The 17537-nt window shown below is 35.4% G+C and overlaps 1 protein-coding gene across 3 annotated transcripts in view; it reads left to right on the top strand.

Moving 5' to 3' along the window:
• The first annotated feature begins 1736 nt into the window (after nucleotides 1-1736).
• Nucleotides 1737-17537, top strand: part of Glra2 (glycine receptor, alpha 2) — a 189716-nt gene continuing 173915 nt past the window's right edge. For 2 of the 3 annotated variants that reach the window (XM_005409182.1, XM_005409181.1), the window contains exons 1-2: nucleotides 1737-2307; nucleotides 4406-4539. In XM_005409182.1, the coding sequence (XP_005409239.1) occupies nucleotides 2240-2307; nucleotides 4406-4539 (202 nt within the window). In that variant the 5' untranslated portion in view covers nucleotides 1737-2239. Of the gene's footprint in view, nucleotides 2308-3322; nucleotides 3377-4405; nucleotides 4540-17537 lie in introns of those variants that run through there. The other variant, XM_013506979.1, reaches the window with a different exon arrangement.

The raw sequence follows: 17537 nt of genomic DNA, 5'->3' as shown, positions 1-17537 counted from the left end.
TGATTTTTCCATGTAGCACGAATTGAAGAAAGATATTTCCAGGAATTGATTTTACTTTTGGGGTCAGGACTGCAGGGATAAATTCAGGTCTAGAGGTCCCAAGTGGAGGAATATGGAAGTGCGCAAATTCAAAGCTGCAGTCAAGGAATGCCTCACAGTAGGACATACTGATTTTCTTTCAACTTGAGTAACTTTTCCTAGGCTTTGAGAATTAAGAAATACATCCAAAAAGTTCATTCGTATGTAAGCAGAACGCTTAGGCATTGCTGCATTATCTAAAAAGAAGTACCAACATTTTCATTGCAGTGATGCCATAGAAATCTGGTAAAAGGGCATATAAACCCCTGCTACTCAAAGTGTGATCTGTGGACAAGAAGCATCAACTTTATCTAAGGACTTGTTAGAAAAATTTCAGGCCCCAATCCAGATCTCTTGTACCAGAATTTGTGTTCCAACAGAATGTTTAGACGATTTACATTAACATGAAAATAATCTGTCACTTTTTCCTCACACTCTAGGGAACTTCTTGCTACTTTGCTGCAAAATTTAAACTCATCAAAGGACAAATTAGTCATTTATGGACTAAAAACTAATGATATTACTTTGTTTTAAAATTAAGTCAGTGGATTGTCAATGTGACTAATGAGGTATACTTAACAGACCAAATGTAAGTTACTCGGTTCATGGTAGGATATGCAATTTTTATTCCCTTTGCCAAAAGCTGCTAAGTGTGTGCATTGAGCTATCTACCAATACTCTTTTCATTAGCACTCGTAAATTTAATCTGAGATAGCAGGGTTACCTATTATGGTTTTGTACTGAATGTATACGCATCCACTATTTTCAGTCTGTTTAGCCAATAAAGAAGTTCTACACTTTATTTCTCGACCCTCTGTGGTGATTAGAATCTGGGAGGGGCAGATGAAACTACACTTCCAGTGTCACTTTTGCTGGCTCCATTCCTAACATGGAGCCCTGTTCTAACCTTTAACCAGGGTAGGAAAAGATTGCTATCGCCCCCTGCTGGCCCATTGTCTTTCATTCCCTTCTCTGCACATCTGTGACTTGAAGAGAATGCCCAAGGATTTTGAGCAACTGAAGAAAGCTCAGTGGAAGGGGCTTTCTCTAGTAGAGAGGTAGAGAGAGCTTTTGAGAATAAGCAGCTAAAATCAGACTAAAACACTTAAGAGGAGAGGAAAGCATAAAAGGCTTCTAAATTAAATTATCGATCCTCACGAACCTTTTTTAAGTACACGAGCTTCTCAACACCAAAGAAATGTCCCTTCCTTTTCAGCACAAGACTTTTCTTGTGCCTCTGGCTTCCACTGAGGAGTGAACTACCCGCACCCTTGTTACAATTTCAGTACTCTGAATCTTGTTCTCTTTTTTCTACAATTTTCTATCCCTGCGCCTAAACCTTATTCCCTTTTCTGCTTCAAACTCCCGTCCCACCCACCCACAGGCAAAGTAGTATTTCCAGGAGCTCAGACCCCAGCCGCTCGCACCCTTTCGGTCTTCCCCGACCTCAGCTCTCCCCCTGCCATCGTGGCACCCCCTTGTCAAGCGGCTAGTCACTCTTTGCTTTCGAACGGCAAAGATTTCCTCTTCCCGACCCCCGCCCCAAGCTACTGAAAAAGGAAACATGCGCACTTCAGAGCTAGGAGCTGTCCGAGTGCTGAAATTTATAGGCTGGTAAGATCACGTCTCCGTCTCTTTCTGTAGCCCTCATTCCAGCACAGGATCTCAGCAAATCTCCCCTCTTCTCACAAAACACTCTAGCTCGCAGAGTCCTTTCTTCTCCCTCATTTACAACTTCTTTTTAAAAAGAACATTTTCCAGAGAAAGGGGCTTTGCTAAACAGAAAGGATATAAAACAAAAGCCACAGCGAATCGACTTCCAGCATGGCATTGTCACCAGCCCCCTTTGCATGGTGATGCGATTAAGGTAGCAGCATTTTTTTTATTATTCAAGAGAAACAGCTGGGGATTCATCAGTTCTGAGGCTTTGTCTTTCCTGGGCTAACTGATGGTCCCGAGCCTCGGTTTGACCTGACCATGATGCCCAGGATTGGCACTTTTTGTTTTTTCTCAGCAAACTATATAAACCCAAACCTCTTCTTGATTTTCAAGGAAACTAGATTCCTGCCAGACTTTGAATCTGGACAATAAAGAGATACTTTGTCTAGCTTCTTTTTGGAATCATTTCGGGATATTTTCCACAAGCATCACAGAAACAGGAATGAACCGGCAGCTAGTGAACATTTTGACAGTCTTGTTCGCATTTTTCTTAGAGACAAACCACTTCAGGTAGGTGAAACGACTTTGCATGCTGATATTTTCCACATGAGAACTGCTTGAGAGTGAGAGTGTCACGGAATTATCTGTCTTTTCTGTGCCCTGGGTCATATTTTAATTTTGTAGAGGAGAGTGAAATTTCTTTTGTTCATTTAAAAAGCTTAATTATAGTGGGAGGGTAATAAATTTTCACAAAAGCAAGTTTTATGTTGCGTATCTGCACTCTATGTATTTCAACACATTTTCACAGCCAGTGTGATATGAAGCTAGTCTGATGAGTTGCATGCTCTTCACCTTTCTATATAAGGTCGATATTTTTGCTCTCATATTCTTGGGGAAATCATTTAAAGATATTATTGGGTATGATGTTTCTCAAATGGTGGAAGCAGATGTATTAATTTGTCAAGAGTACGCTCATCTTATATAAAATATACAAGAACCTTAATTCTCAGCCAACTTGGGACATCTGTTATATTTCATCAACTAAGAAGGAGCATACTATAAGAACTGAAATTCAGGAATTTCTTAGGAACATCAAAAATGTTTTTTACCAATACATTCTATGCTTTAGTCTATTGGGAAATTTGTTACTCACCAAAATTTAATTAATATGACATTTTTGTATTTATGGCTGTATGACAAAGGAAGTGTGCAGAGCTAAAATAGTGAGAAATATTTGTTTGCACACTTTCATTTCTACATAATTTACAAATTGTCAAATCAGTTAATACCTTGAGGTTCTAGTAAGTGAAATAACCATCTAATGGCAAGGAGTCTAAAATAGAATAGAGAGAGGAAATGCTCTTACAAAAAAGTGCAGAACTCTCTCATTAATTTTTCACCAAATTATATGGTATTTTTTTCACAGATCCAAGAGAAATGGAACAAATAGAAATAAAATTATGAATACCAGGAAAATTCACTATGTTTCTCTCAGGTTCACACCTCCTACTATGATTAAGAGAAATTGTAGGCTGGGTATTATTAGAATCATCATCATCACCATCCTCATCATCCTCACTACCACCACCATCATAATCAAATAATACTTGATTAATCAGATGAATCTGCTTGTGGGAATGTGAGTATTTCTGGATGATTGCATCAATTTTTAACTCCTACCAAATGTTTATATCATCCTTGCACTTATATTTAATTCCTTTTCTTTGAAAAGCTGGAAAGAATGTGTTTTAGTGATTGAATTAACAAGACTATTTGTTAAACTATTGAAAACAAGGCTTGTGAAACATATTCTTTACTGAAGAAATCAATATGTATTGTATTTTGCTATACACCAAAATGCTTTTCATAAGTTCTTTTTTACTACTTTTAACGTGGATGTGATAATCTGAAGAATGTCCCTGTCAACTTTTAGTGTTTTGGTAATGGAAAAGACAAAATACTTTAGAACTGTTTTTTTATTAATACTTTTTCAGACAGTCAACAATTTAAATGTTTATATATACATAACAACTGATAAAGTGATGAAAGTAACAGATATGCTAATTGTTGACCTACTTTATAATTAAGATAAAATTGCAAGTGAAGATTCTCTTTTAGAGATCACACTGAGAAATACAAATAGTTGGTAAATGGAATAGAATCTAGCAGGTGAGAATAAGCAGTATGATAATTAATAATACTGTTTACTTTGTTCAGCCTATATTATTATCTATTTCCTGCAAAAATTTAAGGACTTATACTTAGTGAGAAATGCTGGAATAAAATTTAAAGTCATGGGGAAATGATTTTGTCACCACATAATGTTTAAGCACATGTTCTTCATTTTTCTTGATAATCCTAAAACTAAGCAGCTCCAACTATATGTCCATAAAATCTACAAGCTAAATTTATAGGTGTTATCTGATCTTAAACATGTTTAATGTTAGGAACATGAGAGATATGACTCAGGATTTATACCTTTTGCCATTTAAAGTTACTTTAGATCATGTACAAGTTCAGAAGTCGACCAAAGAGTTTACATTTTTCTGTTTTTCTTCTTACTATCATAACAAATGTCTTTACCAAACCATGATTTAAATATTTTGTGAGTATTATTTCTCAGAGACTGAGAATGGAAATGTTGCTAAAAGAGTTAATGATTTTTTAGGGCAGCTCTCTGCAAAGACCATGACACCAGGTCTGGGAAACAACCTTCGCAGACCCTATCTCCTTCAGATTTCTTGGACAAATTAATGGGAAGGACATCAGGATACGATGCAAGAATTAGGCCAAATTTTAAAGGTAAATGTCACTTAAACTGATGTTAAAGCCTTGAGAAATCCAGGTGTTTGAACAGTTTACTCTGAAAGTAGGTTTTAGGACTTTTTGGAGATTTTTTGCAAAATAGAAGCAACAAGTATATTTATTTCACTTTGGCATTCTCTTGAATTAGCCACTAATTTAAATATCTTAAATTTTAGCAATCACTTATCATGTTTAAAAGCTTTTCTCACTCATACTCTGCTCCACAAATAACACTAGTGGCAGAGATTATTACCACAGTCCCTATTTTGTTTTAAGTGGGATTGCGGCTGGAAGTGAATACAAGAACAAACGATGCCCTTGACTGCCATGAATCTCTACCAGTACATAGTGAGATTCAGTGTTTTCACCATAACGTTTAGTTTTTATTTTAAATGGCTACATCAAAGTGAAGTTTAAATCTCAATATAATACATGCCATTTTATACCTAATCAGGCCTCTTACATTTTACAAGCTGTTAGGCTCTAATTTAATGCATCAAACTTTTTGATTCCCACTTATTTAAACATTCTTATTATTTAGTTGAAATTATTTATCTGAAATTAAGAAAGACGATTATAGAATGGCAAAATGCACACGTAAAAGATGTGCACTTTCTTTGTTCAAAGAGAAGCAAATGGAAGAAATTCTTTGTTTAACATTAAAAATGTGTTTAATAATCTGTAGAAATTGTTTAATCAATTGAGTTCATTTCTACTTTGAATCAGAAAAACTATAATAAGAATCAATTATTAATGAATTGAATTATTTTTATGCTTTCATTTTTAAATACATACTTTAAATGGCAATTGCTTTAACTTATAATTGAATTTAACATAATGCCTTGTGAAGTGGTTTTATTAATTTATAAATTGAGATATCTATAATATTCCAGATATTATGAATAATTTATGTAATGTTTTGATTTTGCTTATTAACAATTTAATTACTTGGCTTTCCTTTACTTTTGATTAATTTTTATTATTGAAAATTATAGGTATAAAAGCTAAACTTTGTTTATTTCTTCAAGTGACACACCTCTGAATATACCCATCTGTGGGCACATTTCATAAAGAAATATGTCAGAATTTTGGTAAAATAATTGTTTTTATGATTTTAGAATACTTCTGAGACAACTGAAGCAAGCTCTGTTTTCTCCAAAAATCTTCCATCATTTCAACCCATTTCCTATAATTTTGTGTTCGTTGCTGTGGAAATCAATATTTGAAATGAAATTCTATGACTAACAAGTCCAGAGTCAGCTTTCAATGGGACTGTTGATTCACACATTTAACCTACAACTTTTGAGTCTGGATTATATGCAAGCTATTGTTGAGTGCTTTAGAAAGTTGAAAGATGAAACAAGCTCATGTACACCCATCAAAAATTTCAGTGGTGAAGAGGTGTTACATGAATACTTACAGTATTAAATAGAAATAGTCTTGCATCAGCAGGAATAAAATATTATATAGAAAAATCACTACATGCATGAAATACTACCGTATTCCAATAAATGGAGAGATAATTTCTTATTAAGCAATTCATGAAAGATTTCAAAGGGAAGATCCAGACGTTGGAAATTGTTCCAGTTTATAAGCTGTCTTTATTTGTTAACAGTTATTACTCATTTCTCTCAAGAAATAATTTTTCAAGTGTGCAAAAAAGTGCAAAGCATAATAAAACAAATACCCATGACACTATTGCTACTTTAAGTGACCATACACAATAAGCTTATGGGGGAATTTCCCAATTTTTCTGAGGATATCACCCTTTGAAAATAACATTTATTATGGTACTAAAGATAAATGAATGAAGACAAGGTCAGGTTTAGAAAAGCATGGCATTTTTGTGGTGTATCAATTACATACAGGATATTTTAATGTTTACAGAAGAGAAATGGGGTGGAAATCACTTAAAATCCTAAAAATAATGAAATTCATTGATTTTTGTCTTCTCAGTTCAGCTCTACTTCATAAACTTTGTTTATATAAACTATTTATATCAGATCAATTTCCTGACACCACGTAAAGGTCTCTTCATTCTGGGGAGCCTGGCTCTTATAATATGAAAGATTCCCTATTATTTTAGAGGAAAATAATTTCCACTCTTTTGTGTTCCCATAGAACTTTGTAAGTCTTTTGTACTCCTTTTAGACATTTATGTTTTACTCATTGATCCTGCACTGTATTTAAGAGAACACAGAAGCGCCTTATTTTATATACACATATATGAAATATTGCTAGTATAAAGAAAAGGGTCATCTGTTTCTCCAGAATGAGGCAATAAAGACCAAGAAAGAGAGGTAAATACAGATTAAATATGAAGATCGGTGCTATCAGTTAGTTGGAATAAAACTTGAGGGTGGGAAGTTTGGAGCTAGTCACAATGGGAAACAAAAATGATCCTAGCTGAGCTGAACAGTAAGAAAGAAAAATCAGAAATATTATGGAATTGGACACATCAAGAAGGCTAGGAAGAACACTACAATACTTATCATAGTAATCTAGCAATGTATCAATCAGAAAATTTACATCGGAAATAGAGAGAAGTGGTAATTAGGAAATGCAATTGCACTAAAATAGTGGTATTTCCTCTGTAAATGCCCAAAGGCAAATTGGCTAATATAACAATAAACATGATGATGCAGTTGACAATAACAATAATAATGATTAATAATACTGATTAATAACAATAACATTTATTAATAAGAAGATGGAAAGCAAAATTTCCACATAAGAACAAAAGCAAGAGCCACTGACAGGCTGTTGAAGTTGTGTGGTTGCTCTAGGAACATTATTCAATATTTACATATTTCTCTTTCCTTGCTGCTATGCATTGGGAAAAGAAAAATAAGTGCATGTGCATAATTTTTCTTATTGGAAAGAATTTTTCTTGCATACTTTCAAGTCAGTAAAATATTGCATGTCTATTTCACATATCTGATGGGCTCTGAAAGATGTCATAATGAGCACACATACAAAAAGAAAGATGGGTGTATGCTAGAAAAGGAAACCAGAAGTGGTTCAGATTTAGGCTGTATAATTGAGAGACATTCTTAGAAACTACAGAAAAAATAACTTTTTTGATATGCTAAAGCACAAGTGTATAAACAAAGTCATGAGTCAGAGTTGCCAATTGAATTGCAGCTATAAGATATGTGGAGACCTGGATTGGAACTTTCCAAAACATACATTTTCAAAATCTTCAGTTCAGATAAAAACATAAGCTATTCACAATTACCTGGTTCTAAAATTGCATATGTTGATTCTGTAACAACGAAAGATCCTCTTTCCTTACTTGAGGGATTTGTTTCATTTCAGTTGATTTATCATAGTGTTAATCCATCACCCTATAAGATATTCTCTTTTTCTTTGGTATTTTTTTGGTATTATTGAACCTTGAGAGTGTCACTTTAAACATTAAGCTTTTAATGTCATACTCAAACCTAGACAAATGCATTTGTTCAGTTTTTCTCTTTTTGAAATAACACACATATACTTGTTTTTCTTGTAAATAATACTAGCTGAGAGTTAATCCTGAATTTTATTCCAACATGAAAAAATATATTTTATCTTAGCATTACTTTTGGAATAGGATCTGGAATAAACAATAACAAGATATAATTATTCTCTCCACTTCTTCATATATGCAATGCAAACTAAATTTTTTCCACATCTAGAGATCTAGGTTTGAAAGTATGATATAATACTAAATGTAAAACCTACATTTGCATGCATTATGGTTTCGTGAAATTTCCAATGAGTAAGAAGCTTATAGTTGTTTCAAATACAGTATAGGTACAATTAGATCCACTTCCATGAAACCAGATGTCTTCATGTTTTGCCCTTTGGAAATTCCCCTTCCTGTGGCTAGGTGGAACTCAAGTTCAAATGTGAATCCCAATCCCTATTGGTTGTGTTTGAGTACATTGTTCTGCAGGAACACTTGGAAAGGATGCTTTTCTCACTTAGTGATAATGCAGCCCGAGAATGACCATTTCTTTGATCATTCTGGTGGATGTGGGCATTTGAAATAACTATGGACCCTAAGAAAGAGGAACAGAATGAGTATCTGATGCATTAGTCTCAAGTGCAGAAAATAGCATAAACCCTCAAACACCTGAAAGAGTAAGGCCAAGGTCATGCTGAGATTATAACTTTATTAGGAAGGGCAGAAGACAATTTGCTTTATTATAAATTACCTAGGTGGAAATTATAGAATTATGTGGAGTATCCTTTGGGTAGTTGCCTTCTTCATATAGGAATTGCTATCCTCTCTTAATTCTGGGTCTCCTTTAATTAATCAACAGATTTGAAGTAAGTTTCCCCTTAAGTGTTAAAATGAAAAAAGCACAATGGAACAAAGCCCTTAGAATTACTCAACGAAAAATGAGTTCTCAGGTGTCTGTAAATGTCAAGCATGAGTCACAGTTGTCAATTGTGAATATTTTTAAAGGATATAAATATAACTTGATTTTTGAGACATTATCTTTTATTTGTGATAACAACATCCATTTCACCTGGCTTAGAACTCAGCCCAATTGCAAGACAGTTGATATTTCCACTAAGTAAATTTGTTCTTGGTTGGATGTGTAGAAAATAGCTACCACTGGGGACCATTCATTGCAGAAACCAGAAGATAATAAAGGAAAAAAGAAAGGAAATAAAATTATGTGGCTGAAAGGAAGAGTGGAATATTTTAGGAGAAATTATAAAATTACCTTGCAAAGTACAAATAGTGTGCTTAGCTATTTACTTTCCAATATCCGGAGAAATATGTGTGAATAGTATGTACATATACATATATTATGCTTATCTATGCACTATAGATGAAAGATATACCGGAGAGTTGAAATGTTGTTAGCCTCTGAGAAATGGGACTGGATGCCAGGGGTGCACGAAAAGTTATTTGTTTCTGAATATCCTCTGAATTTTGATATTTCTAATTCAAAAGGAGAATTAATTGTTAAGTATTTATAAGGAGATAGAGTCCAAGGAAATCCTCTCTTGGGTAGCATGGCTAGTATTATAGATTAGAGATGGTATCACTCTAACTGAAGTAACACATGTATCTTATCTTCAATAATGCCCCAAATATCTGCTTGAAATCCCCTGCCCGATGATATTAGCTGGCTACTACTATGGGTAAAATCATAGCACTGTTGTTTTTGTTTTTGTGTTAAAGCTCTATTGCATATTAAAGCCACGTGGTAGAATTGAGAGTAAGCCTTATGGGCCACTTCCTCCATAATTTTTTTTTGTTTGTTTGTTTTTGTTTTTCTCCGGTACCAGGAACCGAACTCACGACCTTGCGCTTGCCAGGCAGGCGCTTTGCCTCTGAGCTAAATCCCCAGCCCCCCTCCATAATTTAAATGGGAGAATTTGGTTTTATTCTGAAGTTAGAGGAAAACATGTGGCCCCTAGACATCTTAGAAAAATATAATAGGACAAAAAAAATGGAGGAAAATGTTAGTGAAAAAGGCTGACAATAACAATGGGAAATTTATATGTGACAGCTTGATTTTCAAGAATGATGCTGATTGGGCTGGGGATTTAGCTCAGTGGCAAAGCGCCTGCCTGGCAAGTGCAAGGTCATGAGTTCGGTTCCCGGTACCGGAGAAAAACCAAAGAAAAAAAAAAAAGAATGATGCTGATGAAGATCTTTGGGCATCTGAAACCCACTGGCTGTGTCAAGATTTATTTTAGTTTTTGTGTGTCGTATGAACACCAGTCCACACATCTGTATACACTAGGTTCCTATTGTAGGCCCATGAGACAGCTGTCTGGGATTTGAAGCAGCATCAAGAAGAAAGCATCTATAGCCTTCTAATTATCTCTGGTGAAGCATATTCCAATACGTTTGTCAGTATGTTTTCCATTCCACGATGACAGAGTAATGCGATGCAAAGAATCCTGGACTTGGATCCAGAAGATTCATGTCCTGATTCAGTAACTTTTCTGAAAAGTGTTTTCACATCTTCCATGATACAAATTTTCTCCTCCTTTTCCTTACCTCACTCAAATTGTTCAGAGATTCAAATGAGATCATACATATGAATGAATGGTTTTTGACTATTAAGATTATTACAAACAATTTGAATTATTACTAGTCTTTCAATTTTCTTTTATGGCCTACATTTACTATTTATTGTTGAAACTTATATTTCCTGGTGATTGGGTCTTCATAGCTATTTGATTTTTTTAATAGAAAGAAAAAATGAGAAAATTCATTTTAGATTTCTATCAGAGTATTATGTAGATGTTACATGTCTCAGCTACTTTTCCTTTCATAAGTTTAACAAGAAATTTTTCAACCTGAAGGGTTATTTGATATTCTTAAGTATGAAAAAAAAGAGGTAAGTTCCTTGTGGGAAAGAAGTATCTCTCTCCATTCAAACCCCATCCTGAATACTATTGTTATTATTACTAACATTATTATTATTATACTTATTAATATTTTTGGATTTGTGGACCAAGTAAAAGATAAAGAACAAATCTCACTTGGTTGTTGAAAGGAGGACCTTAATTTTAAGTGCAGATAGTATGACTTTCATTTCTGATGTATTCTTTTCCAGTGATTGTAGTTGCAAGGTTCTTTACACCAAAGTACCAAATTGATTTTCTACCTTAGAATATGTATTTTAAAGGGAACATTTGATCTCTAAGACATGGTAGCTCAAGAGCACCGGAAATGGAAGCCCATTACTCCCTGGAGGGTTCTGAGTAAGCACATATACTGAGTTTTCATTACTGAAATAGCCTAAACATTTTTCCTGATTTCGATAGAGCTGGCTGTCCCTTCCTATCCTTCAGGATGATTAATCCATTCCATGGCTAATTTAAGACTTCCTTCACAGAAAAGGTGACATCCTTATCATGATATCTTGGTACATAATGAGTGGTCATTGTAATGTGTCCTCCTGGAGCAATTAGGTTTAGAGTGAGAAAAAGATAGGTATTGGTTTGTTCTTAATAGTACTGGATATTTGTCTTGGTGTGTTTGATCAGACAGTTTAGAATGGGTTCTTAAAATACAGTACTCATGGAAACATATCTGATCAAATCTCATAACAAAGTCTTAAAGCATTCTGGGTTCCTCTTTCACTTAACTCCTATAAGGCTGTCCTGATACTACCGCACGGCATTTGCTTATGCGTGTCTCTCCTAAGAGGGCTACTCTAGACACCTGTAACTGATTACTAACACTTTTAGCCTTCTACAAGCTGCTAAATGAAGGATATGAGCAAAAGGCATAGGTCTGTAAGTGGTAGTCTGAAGTGTGCAGAACACTTGAGAACGAAGTCCTTGGCTGCCTCCTTGGAGTCTAGTCTGGGTAGTCAATCAAGACAGTCCTGGGGCTGGGGATTTAGCTCAGCGGCAAAAGTACCTGCCTGGCAAGCACAAGGTCGTGAGTTCGGTTCCCGGTACCGGAGAAAAAAACCAAAAAAAAAAAAAAAAAAAAAAATCAAGACAGTCCTGAGGCAAATATAAGATGGAAGGTGGGCTCTCTCCGACTAAGCCCTGGCTTGTGTACTGAACATTTCCTAATGGACACAGGTGCACTAAGCATGGCTCTGCTTTATAAAAGCACTCACCCAAGAGGGCAAAGTAAACCTTGGAATGACAAAAATGCAAGAAGATAGGTGATGTTAATCTACATAACTAGACACCTGGTGTTTTTTATTTCTTCTTTTTTTCTGATGGGAGTGGAGCATATTTTACAGAGGGGAAAAGGCCACATTTACTTCCACATTGTCAAAGTAATAGAATAAATTTGTGGCAGACAACATATATATGGGCACAAAAATTCATACAAAATTTTACATCTTCATACTTGAGTCTAAACATATAGTTCATTTGTCCTAGATGAATGGATAAAGAAAATGTGGCATAAAGAAAGATAAACTTGAGCCATCTGTAGGAAAATCGATGCATCTTGAGATCATAATGTTAAATGAAATAAATCAGACACACAGACTTAAATATTGTATGGTTTCTTTGATATGCAAAACCCGAAATATAAATAAAGAGCTAAGTAAAAGATAGGTAATTGGAAATAAAAAGATAGATCTTTTGCAAAAAGAAAAGGGGCCAAGACACGGGGGAGGGGAAGAGAAGAGGATGAAAACGTGAATAAAGATGCATTCTGCAGGTGCACCAACCCCCTACAAGGAATGTAAACGTGATGTACTGCATACATTCCCCTAAAAACAAAATTAAGAGAAAATAAACATATGGAGCTCACTTGTTCATTTCTTCAGTAAATAATGGGTAGTTACTTTGTGTCAGGGACCATGTTAGGTGCTACATGTACAGTGCTAAACAGAGATAGAAGCTTTGCAAAGTCAGTTTTCACTACTACAAGCTCAGTCCAAGAAATACTGGAATATAACTTGTAAATTGAACGTCGTGTCATCCAGGATCTTCTCAGGAGTGAATTTGCACACTCCAAGTGTGTGAGAGAGTTTTTAGGAAACCCAGCTACTAAAGGAAAAATGTAGTGTTCAGGGACTATCAACAGTAGATCTGAAGAAGCAAAGAAGGGAGTGGTTAGCAGAACCTATAGAAGACAGCTATAAATAGAAGCCACCTGTTGGTAATGGGGGTGGGGAATAACACGATCAATCTATGCTGTTTTAGCAGGGAGAAACCAGAGAATAAATACCCTGGCCTCTCCTCCTGCCTTCCATCTCCTGTGAGAGGTTTTCACTGGCCAAATTCACCTCATAGCCAAAGGGCAAGGGAACTCATCAATGCAAACCCTGATGGTCAGCTTCCCAAGATAGAAAAGAAAGATAAGACAGTAGAAGAGAAACAGTACAAATGTAAAAAAAAAAAAAACAAAAAACGGTACAAACATCAACTGTGAGCAAAGTCACCTCTCAACCTTCAGATGATCAAGTGACCATCTCCAAAACTGGTGACAAGTGTAGCAAGCCTTCTGTTATAGGTCTGGGGAAAGCAAGGAAGGGAGGAAAAGGATTTACTTCGGATTCATTACCCCAACAGAGAAATGCTACCGACTCAGAGAGGAGAGAAGAACATAAGGTACAGTAATATAATAGCCCTGGCTCCTAAACCTAGAAATGAAAGGAGAGGCAATGAAATGTCTGAGAGGGGAAGAAGAGAAAAGAGAGATAAGGAGGAAAGAGAGAGGGAAGGACACAGGGAGGGAGAAAAGGAGAGGGAGGCAGTGAGAAAGTGAGTGAGAGATATAACTTCTGGCTGATCATATGAAACTAATAGTTTCCTTTCAGTCTGATTTAGCATGTTTCCTAATGTTGGTGTGATTGTCCCCATAGTTACTCTCTCCAGATGCTCCATGCTGAGGTGTATTTTGGGCTTAGATTTGACTTAAGCAATGGCAGGCCTCTTTTTTTTTTTTGGTTTTTCTCCGGTACCGGGAACCGAACTCACGACCTTGTGCTTGCCAGGCAGGCGCTTTGCCGCTGAGCTAAATCCCCAGCCCAGCAACGGCAGGCCTCTTTAGGATGGCAATTTTGAGATGCGTTCTTCTGTTCATGCTCTTTTGTTCTATATAGAGCTGGAGGCACGTTAGAAGGAAACGTTGTAGCCTGCCTCAGTGGCACATGCCTGTAATCCCAGTATTCTGGGAGGCTCAGGCAGGAGGATCCTAATTCTGAGCCCTGCGTGGCCAATTTAGAGACTCACCAACACACTGTCTCAGAGAAAAGGGCACAGGGTGGGGCTGTACCTCATTGAAAAGGCCTTGGTCCAACCCGCAAAATGATAAATAATACTGCAAAGTGATAGATAGATGATAGATAGATAGATAGATAGATAGATAGATAGATAGATACATGAAGAAAGGAGGAAAGGAAGGAAGAAAGGAGGAAAGGAAGATAGAAAGGAAGAAAAGACTGGGTGAAGGGTTAAAAGACCATGAGGAATGACAGCAGAATGGTATACATTTCTGGGAATTAGCCAATGCTGAGAACAGTTGCTTTTATCCCACTAGTTGTCTGGTTTGATTATGGAACCTGAATTACAGACTTATTTTGGCAATTTTGCTACTTTAGAATAACCTAAGAGCCACTTTACCACACAATTTTTCTTTCATTTGAAAAACCTAAGTGTACATAGAATATAACATAATCTCTCTTCCTCTGAATTGTTTACATTTAAATACTTCAAGATATTGATTCCTAAGAACCACTTCATGTCTAACAAAGCAGTCAAGATTTCCTTGAATCAGGCATTCTCTCAGAAGAAGGATTTTTTGCCTCCCCTTCCCCAAATGTATTCAGAAAACAACATATCTCCTTATTTACCCTTGAAGCTCAAAGTGTCTGAAAAGTAAGAAATACATACATTTAGCAAACTACACTATAAGAACTCAAATTAGATAATGTAGATTCAGATATATATATATATATATATAATATATAATAAACTCTTACAATGAATTTATTGTATTCTACATTTTCCTTAGAATTGACTGATTTTACTGTAAAATCTATGCATGGGGGGCTGGAGATTTAGCTCAGTGGCAAAAGCGCCTGCCGGGCAAGCGCAGGGTTGTGAGTTCGATTCCCGGTACTGGAGAAAAACCAAAAAAAAAAACAAAACAAAAAAAAATCTATGCATGGAATATACCCGATCAAAGGATTTAAGATTTAATATGAAAACAATTTAGTGACCAATCAGATGTGTATCTCAAGCCTTGCTTTTCACAAGTGCTTCAGAGCAATTTGAGGTTCTTGTGTACACCACAAAGAAATAATACATGTTTAGGGAGACAGATACACTGGCCTGATTTCAGCATTTCAAAGTGGATCTATATATTGTTTTTGTTTGCTTGTTTGTTCATTTTTGTTTTGTTTTGTTGTGGTACTGGGGACTGAACCCAGAGGCTTTGCACTGAGCTGTATCCCCAGGACTCTTTTTATGTTTTATTTTGAGATAGGGTCTCACTAAGTGTCTGAATTGCCCAGGCTGGGCCCAGTCCTGCAGTCCTCCAACGTCACACTCCCAGGGTGCTGGTGCGCACCACTATACGTAGCTGTATCCAAATATTGAAACGTTGTGTGGCACCCCATAAAGATGGACAATTTTGTGTGTTAATTGAAAAAATGAAAATAATCCACTTTAAAAAGCACATTCTCAGCTCCATACCTCTCCAGCTCTACCTCTAAAATTCTCTGGATAGAGAGATGTTCAATTGTTCATTTAAACAGTTACTCTCACAGTTTAAGAAGTGCAAGGATAGAATGAGAAATTTTTGCTCCTGGACTTGAAAGATGATATCTTCTCTATAGCATTTTCTCACAATATTGTGTGCTCAAGTTCCCTTACCAAGAAAAGGGGGAGAAGCCCACAAGAGGAAAAAATCTAAACTGAGACTCATGAAGCCTGATTTTAATGCCAGTTTGATAGCTGAGACATGGAACGTGCCACCCATCCTCTGGGATTCACTGTTGTCATCTCTAAAATGAAAGACTTGGACCAAGATGTCTTGCTCATTCCCTTCCAAATTTGATAGTACCAGGTCCTGATCTTCTAAATTAATATCTTTGTTATGTTCTTTTATACATTGCTGATTCACACATGAAAGAGCTTGGATGTACACAATATTCCTAAAAATCAATCTCTCCTCTGAGAAATTATGAATTCTGTCCAGAATATATTTCAATTGTCACTGTCTTATTTTTAAGTTCTAATACTGCCAATATTGTATCCAGGAAGATCGTGGAAACTTAAGAGAAGGTAACTGAAGAAAGTCACAACTCTGTGCTTTGTCTTTAGTTTGGAAGCAGCAAATTCATATACAAAGGTTGCTTCTTCAAAAGTACCTGCCGTGTATTTCAGATGGGCATTTGGCTAAAGATGCTTCTCGAAGCACTAGTCCTATAAAATATTTTGAAATGTAAAATAAGTATGAGAAATTCTGTAAAACATGGTGGGAGAAAGACTCAATATTTATTACTAAATTTCAAAGATTTGAGAAAACCTACAGTAAAAGTAGATACACTAATAAATAAATATTTTAAAAACAGTTTCCCATAGGAGTTTTCCCCATATTCATTTGATCATAGATTCGAGTAACATGGGTTTGTGCTAGTGTTTTTTGAAATAATTGGAAAAAGGTAGTCTTGGTAAAATCTAGATATTTCTAAAGTGCCATTAAAATAAATGATGATGATGGGAAATCTAAATATACATGAAATATGTTAATGCACTAGAAAGATAATATTCATGAGGAAGACATCTCTTGCACTTAGTAAGGAAGGCTTTCATTTTAACTCATGGTGAACATTAGCATTATGATGCCACAAGACAGTTACTTTACAAGTTAGAGTACTGTATTAATGCCTGTTATTTATCTTTTGCTTTGTTGACATGAATAAATAAGCAAACTATGACATCTTAGAAAAACAAACATTGAAGAGAAACGACCTTACTCCATATACTAGAATATTTTCATCCAATAATCACCTTCTGTTTTAGTCTTTATGGTTTGTGAAAGCCGAGTGACAAATACACATTTAAACAAGTGACTTTTAACCTTAAACAAGACATTTCTTCCGCTGGATTTGAGCAAGTTTCATGCCGGTATAAAGAATTTCTTTTCAGATTGACATCTTTTTTTTCAGATAGCTTTCAAACATGGATAATCCTTGTACTTGTGCAGTTTCTACAACCGTTTACTGAAAATTTTTCCTCATAACTTCCTTAGAATGAAAATTTTAAAACCTGAACCTAAGCTAAAATATTTCATTTAAAATTAAAAATATGCAACATTTATCTCAACTCATGTATATTGATTATTAGCTTTTAAAATTACTAATATTAAAATACACACCAAGTTCATCTGCTTAAAATTGATCAGGTTTCATATATTTAGATACATGAATTTTCCAAAAAGACTATTGAAAATTGTTTTCAGTGGATTTAAATGCAGAAAGAGAAATGTCTTTGAAATGTCACTAAATGTCTAAGGAAATTATATATATACAGATATAGATATATATCTATAT

This window comes from Chinchilla lanigera, unplaced genomic scaffold, assembly GCF_000276665.1.
Source record: "Chinchilla lanigera isolate Chin_1 unplaced genomic scaffold, ChiLan1.0 scaffold00118, whole genome shotgun sequence".
Taxonomy (NCBI): domain Eukaryota; kingdom Metazoa; phylum Chordata; class Mammalia; order Rodentia; family Chinchillidae; genus Chinchilla; species Chinchilla lanigera.
This window is presented reverse-complemented; position numbering and strand designations above follow the sequence as displayed.